Source organism: Camellia sinensis, chromosome 10 (assembly GCF_055761805.1).
Source record: "Camellia sinensis isolate YWXY chromosome 10, ASM5576180v1, whole genome shotgun sequence".
Classification (NCBI taxonomy): Eukaryota; Viridiplantae; Streptophyta; class Magnoliopsida; order Ericales; family Theaceae; genus Camellia; species Camellia sinensis.
In genome coordinates this window covers 159,594,557-159,604,423 of record NC_138970.1, presented here as the reverse complement: position 1 = coordinate 159,604,423, position 9,867 = coordinate 159,594,557, and the positions used below count along the sequence as shown (strand labels likewise).

Here is a 9,867-nt window from a genome sequence, read left to right as displayed (position 1 = left end):
TACCACCTCCAAGGACATAGCTTGGGAGGCTAGAGGCGGACATACTTTTGTCGTTTACTTTTTGATGTATTACATGTAATTCAAGCCAAGGGCTTAATGTGTAATGAGTTAGTACTCTTTTGTTGTAACCAAGTGTTAACTTGGAAAGCTGTAAGCCCATAGGGCATTTGCTTTTGTTGTTAACATGTAATACTTATGTAATGAAATTCTGATATATGGAAGAATGTGGAACTTTTACATATCAATGCATGTCTTATTTGATGGGTTTAATGTTATTATTTTGAGGGCGTTACACTCAGTGCATGAGTTGGTGTCTAATTTGCAGCAAATATAAAGGTGCTTGGGATAATTGGATGTTCGGACCTCAGTTTGATTTTGGTGGATTTCTTGCTGTGTCACAGGGAAGATTGCTTCAGTTTGCAGTGTCCTGATGTTATGCTGCCACTGGTTTGCTATGCTGTTTGAGCCTGCTGGTGTATGCTACTGGTTGGCTGCTAGTCTGTTGAATGGCATTGGTGGTTTGTTCATGTATGAGGATGAGTGGAGGTTGCAAATAGATAGGCTGTATGCTGTAGTTCTGAGGTCAGCTGATGTATGCAGTTGGTAGGCATGCTGTTGTAGGAAGCTGGTCTGCTCTGTGCAGATGTTAGGAAGCTGGTCTGCTCTGTGCAGATGTTAGGAGAGTAGTGGTATTGCTAATGCTGCTGGAAGCTGGTCTGCTCTGTGCAGCTGGATGCTAATGTTAATGCTAATGCTGCTGGATGCTGGTGGTATGTTACTCATACAAGGCCTCAGTAAGCAAGTCTGCTTTTGGCTTGTTGCTGTAATGTTGCTGGTTAGGGACTGTTAAGGTTGCTAAGTGTGTTGCTCTAATTGTTGCTGGTTATCTGTTGTTTTTTCCTCTCTCTTTTTGGTTCTTTTGATTGGTTTCTCACCAATCATGGGTTAAGTGCTAGCAAAGGATTGCGCTACCTTATCTGTGCCAACTTAGTTGGGATTGGTAAGGTTAGTTTTGATGCTTTTGTACTTCCTTTCTTAATTGATGTAAGTTTTCGCATGTATCTTGCTTTCTTCATCCATAAAGTTTTCTTTTTGCCGATAAAAAAAAAAAATGTCATATCATGTCATATTCATGTTCATGTCAAAAAATGATTAACTCTGAGGATTAGAGAGGTGGGCTGGGAATGAGGAGGATTAGAGAGGTTAAAGACTGTCTTCTTTTTAAGTGGTAGTGGAGGTATGCCAATGAAGATCATGCTCTATGGAAGAGAATTATTTGTTCAAAGTATGCTGTGGTAGGAGGCAGATGGTTACCATTTCTGGGAATTGGTAACAGAAGCTCTAGGGTCTGGATAGACATTCTAAGCAATGCAAATAGTAATCCCCAGTTAAAGGATTTTTATCTATCAAATACTGAGATTGCTATTGGGAATGGGACCAGGATTAGCTGCTGGGAGGACAGTTGGGTTGGTCAGCAGAGTTTAAAAGGGGAATTTCCAAGACTGTTTGAGTTGTCTACAGCCTGTAGACTGCAAACGAGCCGAGATTGCTTAAGATTGCTTAACATGGAAGGCCTCTTGACCAGGTCAGTTCAGTGTGAGTTCAGTACACAATAGATATGTCTCTGGGTCTAGTTCTGTTGTCCTTTCTATCATTTGGAAGAATTACTCTCCTCTTAAAACCTAGTTTTTTGGGTGATGGGCTTGGAATGCCAGGATCAATCAGCAGCCCACTTGCAAAGGATTTTTGTGCTTAGTATGGATGCTAATATTGCTTGCAGATTTTGTGATTCTGAGGTTGAAACATCAGAACATGTGCTGTTATTTTGCCCAGTTGTGTGGAAGGTGTGGTCCAATCTGCTGAAGTGGTGGGGGATACAATGGGTTATACCAAGATGTAATGGTAGTGTCGAAGGGTTGCTTAACTGGTGGGATGGATTCAAGTTTAAGAAATTCTTCTGGCTGATGTGGAAGTCTATTCCTCTGGCCCTTATGTGGACCATCTGGAAATCCAGGAATGAGTGTGTCTTTAAAGGAGTACAACCTCAACTAAAAGAGCTGTGTAAAGTTTCATTGTGGGCCAAGTACCATTCTCCTAAGTGTGTATACTCAGTTCATGACTTGGTATCCAACTTGCAGCAAATTAGAGATAAATTGATAGAGAAAGAATAAATTGTATGTATTATTATGATTGATTTATTGAATGGTATTGATATTGTATGTTACAATGTTCAGAGAAGACTCTCCTTTATAGGGGAGAGTGTGTACAAGGGGGCCAAAAGTAGCCGAAAGAGGCAATGCACTAAGGAACAACATCATGAAAGTTGGTTGGTAGACAGCTCATATACAACTAGCTAATATACTACTAATATATTCTAACATATTCTAACAGCCCCCCTCAAACTCAAGGAGGATGGGTACTAGCCAACTTGAGTTTGGATAGAGTAACAAAATAGGAAAATAGGATAAAAGACACTGTATGGTTGTGTCAAATTGTTGCTGAAGATACGGTATGGTCGTGTCAAACCGTTGTAGGGGCTAACCGGAATCAATATCGGGACAGTTTACGGGGTCATGCCGGACCGATGTAGAAGCTGACCGGAATCAATGTCGGGACAGTTTATGGGGTCATGTCGGACCGTTGTAGAAGCTTGTGGTGGTGCACCAAGGAGGCGACTTAGGGAGTGCGCTATGGGGTGGCTTGAGTGGTTCCCATGGTGTATAACCATGCTCACCAGCTTGGGTGGTTCGCATGGTGTGTAACCATGCTCACCATGATATAGGTATAACCCCCCCTCAAACTCAAATAGGTGTGAAGATAAAAACCTATTTGAGGTTGAAACAAAGGGATTAATAAAGTGGAGTAAAACAGCGCAACACAGAGTGAAGATGTTAAAAAAAAAGTTTTGTTTTGTTTTGTTTTTTTGTTTTTTTTGTTTTTTTTTGTGTGGTGTAGACCCTGATGGGAATAAAACAAGGGTGTTGTGCAAGTTGGATGGCAAGAATGGTACAAGGGTGTTGGAGCAGAAAAAGCAAGGGGGGGTGGTGTTGAGTGTTTTTTTTTTTTTTTCTTCTTTTTTTTTTTGTTTTTGTTTTTGTTTTTTTTTTGTTTTTGTTTTTTTTTTTTTGGTGGTGGAAAAATAATAATAATAAGAAAATAATGGAAAAAGGGATGATGCTCACCAACTGAGATGTATAATAATGAAGTATTGATGAAAAAAAGAAAGATAGAAAAAATAAAATAAAATAAAAAGAAGGTAGTGGGAATAGGAATCTGGAAAAGCTCACCAACGGAGTGGTAAAATAAGGAAATCTCGAGAGAGAAAAGGGATGTTTTTTTTTTTTTAATGAAAAAAGGAAGATAAAATAAAATAAAAGAAAGTGATAATGGGGCCCACGGTTTTGTTCAAACCAACCCATGATGGTGCCAGCCAGTAGATTAATAAAATATGAAAGAGTCATTGATTTGGGTGTAAGGTGGCCCATTGATTTGGGTAAAACCAGCACATGGTTTGTTGGTGTGTTTGGTCAAAAATATTGTTTAAAAAAAAAAGAAAGGGACGTGGTGGAGGATATGGGGATGAATAAAAAATAAAAGAAAGGAGGAAGTCCGAGAGAGAGAGGTGCCGAGAGAGTGAGAGAGCTCTGTTAGAGAGAGAGAGCTGGGTTTGGTCTTCTGTGTGTGTCGTTTTTTTTTATCATCAGTTTACAACTTTACATTCAACCAACCCCGAGAGAGAGAGATGATATCAGTTTGGAGTGTTGGATTAGTCGAAGGTTCGGCCTGAGAAGAACATGAATGGCTCGGTTGTGGAGTTGCAGCGGTGGTGGCTCGGCAGTGGAGTAGTTGGTGGTGCTGCTGGTGGTGGCTCGGCAATGCTTAGTCACGGCTGGAAGCTGTATGGTAGCTCAGTCGTGGAGTTGCAGCAGCGGTGTCTGCCGGTTGTGGAGTTGCAGCTGTGGTGTCTGCCGATTGTGGAGTTGCAGCAGTGGGTATAATTTGCGACGTGGATTGGGTAATGCCGTCTTCTGTGGGTGAACAACTTTTTGGTTGGAGTTTTGGGTACTCAAAGAAGGAGAGAAAAGGGTTGGGGGAGTCAAAGCAATGTGAAAAGGACAGGGCACTTGTTCTTGTCCACTGCATGTTTGGAAAAAGCAGGTCACCAGCAATTGTGATAGCTTACTTGATGAAGAGCAAAGGATGGAGACTTGCACAAGGTTACCAATGGGTGAAAGAGCGGAGGTGAAGAGTGAGGCAATTGGTGAGTGGGTCTGTCTGTTGTATTGAGAAGACTATCTTTGTTGAAGTGCTGTATTCGAGCTATGAAGTGTTGTTGCCATGAAAGAAGAAATGAAGGAAATCTGGGTTTGTCCGGCGGGCGGCCAAGGCGAGATTGCCGCCCGCCGGTGAAACGAAATTACTAGGTTCTTAACCTAGCTCTGATACCATGTAAGATAAATTGATAGAGAAAGAATAAATTGTATGTATTATTATGATTGATTTATTGAATGTTATTGATATTGTATGTTACAATGTTCAGAGAAGACTCTCCTTTATAGGGGAGAGTGTGTACAGGGGGGCCAAAAGTGGCCGAAAGAGGCAATGCACTAAGGAACAACATCATTAAAGTTGGTTGGTAGACAGCTCATATACAACTAGCTAATATACTACTAATATATTCTAACATATTCTAACAAGAATGTGTCTCAGGCCCTGGGACAGAGGAGAAACAAAATTGCTGGGTGATTTGCTGCAACTTGCTGATGCTTTGTTGTTGGTCTTGCTGTCATTGTAATGTTGGGGACTTTTTTCTGGTTGTTATCTGTAGTTTGCTTGTTCCCCCTTTTGTTGGTTTCTCTTGGCTTGAGTTCACAGATGATTGTGTATTAATTTATACCAAGATGTAATGGTTGTTTTGTTATCATCAATAAATATGTTTCTTGCTGATAAATAAATTTAAAAAAAAAAAAAGTTTGTGTACAATTCAAGAGTATCCAAAATTTCCTCCCTTCAATATAGAGTTGCCTTACAAATAATCTACATATTTATATGTTAGGATTTGTAAATATAATAAGCAATTCATGTGGTTTTCTTGCAATTGACTTTCTACCACCGTGCTTCGGATGGAATGACTTCTAAATACTTTCATCAAAGGGAACAACAAAAATTCAGAAAGACTTTAATAGATTGGAAGAATTTTCAAAAATTACGCCAAATTGTACCTTACAACCAAACCATATTACTAACATAAAACTACTACACATGGCTTAAAAATAAAATTAAACGTCTAGAAATCACAAAAGATTGAAATACTGCATCCATGTACTCATTCGCTTTTTTGCATCACCTATAGAAAAAATTGGAAACATTTCTTTTGTAATTTTTTTTTCCCGTTCTAATTAGTTACATCCCTTCAAGCGGAACAAGCATTCCACATATTTAGTGAAAGAGACTTCAGATACCCCAAACCGGTTGGGTAAGGATTGAAAAACTTTTGAATCAGTACAACAAATCCTCCTCAATTGTTTACTTTCAAGCTCGTAGTAATACAATTCTAAGGATGTGTACCCTCTCCACCCATACAGTAAAATACTATTGCTACTACTAATGGTACCAATCGGAATTAAAATTTCCCAATGTTCAGTCCACTCACCATCCGGATATCTTTCCCAATATTGAGTTCGCTTGAAAAAATCTGGAATCATTAGACTTAGACTCTCCCTCTTCCAGTGCATCGAGCTTTCATTTAATATCCAAAGATTCTCAAACAAGTCATCCATCACAGCCAGGCACTCTCCGACTTGTATGGGATATAGTGAACGCCTTCCATCATATAGAGCCGGGTGAGTTAAGAATCTAAACTTCTCGTGTCTAACGTCAAAGGCCATAATATCATTCTTTCTACCCAAACAATATATAGTTCCATTAAAACAACATGCTCTTCCCATACAAAAATTGCTTAATTGGGTTGGGAGAGAATCAATTTCAATCTCTCTCCAGAGGCTGCTGCTGGTGGTGCTTCCAAGAGTCAAAATCTTGCACTGCGTTCGCCTTTCGATTTGTTTTTCATAATCTGGGCCAAAGTCTTTGGTAACTGAGATTTGAAATATGGTAACTACTTTGTATTCATTAATGGAAGGAGCAAAACCTAACAAACAATATTTACAGGGAACCCAAGTGGTGTAATCAGTTATTGGTGGAAGGGTTATGATCTCTCTTGTGCTAGGGTTCCACACAGTGTTGCCGAAATATACTAAGCCATTAACGGACTGTATGAAACCTGTTACGCGCAGTGTTTGAAGGGGAAGAGGCGGTCCTATAAATTCTGGGTTTATTGAAAAGAAGTGATCATGATTCTGATTTAATGAGTTTGAACCAATGAGGATGTTGATACCACCAGGTCGAGTATGGGATCGAGCACGGTGAGAGGTGATGAACAGTGGGTCGTCTATTGTGGAGCACCAAAGCTTGGAAACGCACCTGAATCTGAGTAATGATTTTGCAGGAAGCTCTTTCAGGATTTCAAAGATAATCTCTTGAGGGATTGAAATCTTTGTTTCTTCTTGCCTCTTCTCCATCATCATCATCAACATCAACATCTTCTTCGTATTCTGTGAATCTTTTTGCAGTTTTTAGGGTTTTTCCTTTGGGCAATAGTAGTAGTAATATATACTGCTAGGTTTGCATGAGAAGTCTAGCGGCAGTGTTTCACTACTTTTATTTATTATTATTATCATATATATATATATATATATATAGAAATAAAAATAGTATTTATTCTCAATTTTTGCTAAAATCTAATATGTAAAAGAATTTTACTTCATCTGAACTACATGTAGAATTTATATTTTACAAATTAATTTTTTTCTATTAAATATTAATACTTTTTTTTATTTTTTTATTTTTTCATCTACCTTATTAAAAGTTTTCTATTTAACATGAATTTTTTTATTACGAAATATTTATATTTAATTTAAATTTTATATGCTTATATACAATACATTTATACTATATATTAGGAAAAATGAGATTTCTAATTAGAAGAGATGTGAGAGCTTTAGGTGCTGAATTTAAATTTCCCAATTTTTCAATTTAAAAAAGTAATAAATATTTATGTGTCTCACATAATTTCCGAATTAAACAAACAAATAAATAAAAAAATCTCTTCAAACCCATCTCCTAAGATCATTGCCTAAAATTTGCCATTTCCTGAAATCAAATATTGAAACACAGTTTTGACCTTTCAATTTAAAGAAATGAATTAAAAAGTTATTTGTTCATCTTTTAAAATCTTTATCTAAAATCATTCATTCCCTAAAATAAAACAAAAAAAAAAAGATCAATTCAAATCAGTTAACATAATTTTTGAATTACAAAAAAAAATAAAAAAAAAATTACATCTTTACCTAAAATAAAATAAAATAAAATAAAGATCAGTTCAAATTGATCCTAGAGTTTTAATGTGGTGCACGTTTGATGCATCTTTGAGCTGAGTTGTCAGAGTCTAAGTGGTCGTCCGGAAAGTATGTTTGCCGCTAAGCCGGATAGAATTTAATCCCGAAATTGAAAACTCATTTATTTATAATTTTTTCAAAATTTTTTCAAAATTTTCAAAACTATTTCAAATCAATTTTAAAATTTTAATATTCCCAAAACTATTTCCACTATAACAAATTAAATTTTTAGCGACTAAATTTTTAATTGTCAGAAGTCGTACTTTAGTCGCCAAAAACTTTTACCAACTAAAATGTTTGGTCACCAAATTGGTCGATGAATAATTATCAGGAAAGGTCATTGGCGATTAAATTTATTTTAGTAGGGAAAAACAGGTATATTGTGACTAAAACAAACTTTGGTAGCCTAAAACATGGACTAATGCCGACTAAAACAATTTTTGGTCGCCTATTGTGGCGTATTTAGCGACTAATTTTTTTTTAGACACCAACAATTAATATATAGCTACCAAAAAAAAATTTAGAAGCTAAAACTGTTTTCAACACCGACTACTGTAATTTTTAGTTGCATATTCTACAACTTTTGGCGACTAAATTTCTTTTAGTTGCAAAATTTGGTCGCTAAAAGTGTAAATTGTTGTAGTGTTCAAATCTACTATAAATTTATCTCTATTTCCAAAACTATTTCAAATCAAATTTATCGAGTAATGATACATAGTTCTAATTTAAGAGCTCTAAATGAAGCACTAGTGAAGTGAAAGAAAGAAAGTAAAGAGAGATAGAGATAGGAGTGTGGGCCCCACCTTGACATGGGTACTCTCCACATCATTAGAGTTGCATTAGAGCTCTCAAACATTATTGCACATTTATCTCTATTACCAAAACTACATTATTTAAACTAAAACTATTTCAAATCAAATTTATCTCTATTATCAAAACTACATTAATTGAACTCAAACTATTTTGAAATCAAATTTATCTATATTACCAAAGTTACATTAATTGAACTACTCCATTCTTCTTAAAATATTAGCCCCTTATTTCGTTTTTTATTGTCTTAAGATATTAGCTCCTTTTCAAAAATTAATGGCTAAAAAAACATGAATTTCCTATTTTGGCCTTTTAAATTCATTAACATTATTTTTTAAGTATAATAATTGTACTACTAAAGGGTAGTTTTGAAAGGTTAATATTTTTGAAGTGTAATAATTGTACTATCAAAAAAATTAAATTCTCCAAAGAGACTAATATTTTGAGATGGAGGGATTAACATTTATGTTGAAGTATGTGTTACATCATATTTTTATTTCAAATTAATAAAAAATATTTTTAAAAATAGTGAAAAAATGTTTTAAATTTAAATTTGAACGTCCAATTTGAAATGAAGTAAATAATTTTTAAAACTTTGTTTGGTTTAAAATATCAAAAAAATTTGAACATGTATTAAAGTTTTGTATTTTTTTGTGTATTTGTTAATATTTTGTAATTTTTTAAATGATTTTTTCATAAATTGTATACGTTTTAAGTGTATTTAAAATTGAGTGAATCTAAAAATTGAAAAATATTAATTAAAATACTTTAAAAGTTCATTACAAATAAAGTACACTTAGATTAGATGTATTTAATAAGTAGTGCATCTAAAAAGTTTTAAAAAAAATTGATTAAAATACAAAAAAAAAAAAGTTATTTAATGACAACAAAACACAAAATAAAAAACTCAAAAATTAATTTTGAAAATTCAAACCAAACAAATTGAATTTTTAACTTTTTAAAAAGTTATTTTCAAAATATACAACTAAATAAAATTTTAAAATTTGTAACTCTTTTCAAAAAGTTAAATTTCAAAATTGATTCTGACAAAATTAAACCAAACCAATACATAGTACTTCTAAATGAATCGAGAAAAGACAGGCACATGATTACTTATCGTTCTAAGGTCCCGTTTGGGGATTTATTTTTTTTAGTTAATTAGTTAAAAAGTTATTAAATTAGTCAAAAAGTCAACAATTCATACCAAAAAGTCAAAGATTCTCTTTTCTCTCTACTTTTTGCACATCTTTTTGTAATTAACCAAAAAGTCATCTCAAACATACAAATTTTTTTTACCTACCTTTTTAGCCAAATAATCAAAAAATTATTAAATTAGTCTGTTCCCAAACAAGGCCTAAATATACATGCAGACTCTTAATGAGTATGCGTTTGGAATGTAAATGGATAATTGTAACAAAATCAGACTAAATTATCTAATATTTCACTAACTATATAATGTTGTAGTTGATAAATTTAGTATGAATATGTAGCAAAATTGAAAAAAAATTAAATTGGTTAGGACAATTTCTTTAAATTTAATTTTAATGATTTGAACTATTCAATTTTTAATGCCCTTTGAATATTTCTGAAAATGTTCAGATAT

General features: G+C 34.4%; 1 protein-coding gene across 1 annotated transcript; it reads right to left on the bottom strand.

Moving 5' to 3' along the window:
- Nucleotides 1-5,348: 5,348 nt before the first annotated feature.
- Nucleotides 5,349-6,707, bottom strand: LOC114258990 (putative F-box protein At1g32420). The gene has a single exon (XM_028198990.2). It carries the CDS (start codon nucleotides 6,597-6,599, stop codon nucleotides 5,400-5,402), a length of 1,200 nt encoding a protein of 399 aa, XP_028054791.2. The 5' UTR covers nucleotides 6,600-6,707; the 3' UTR covers nucleotides 5,349-5,399.
- Nucleotides 6,708-9,867: the final 3,160 nt, after the last annotated feature.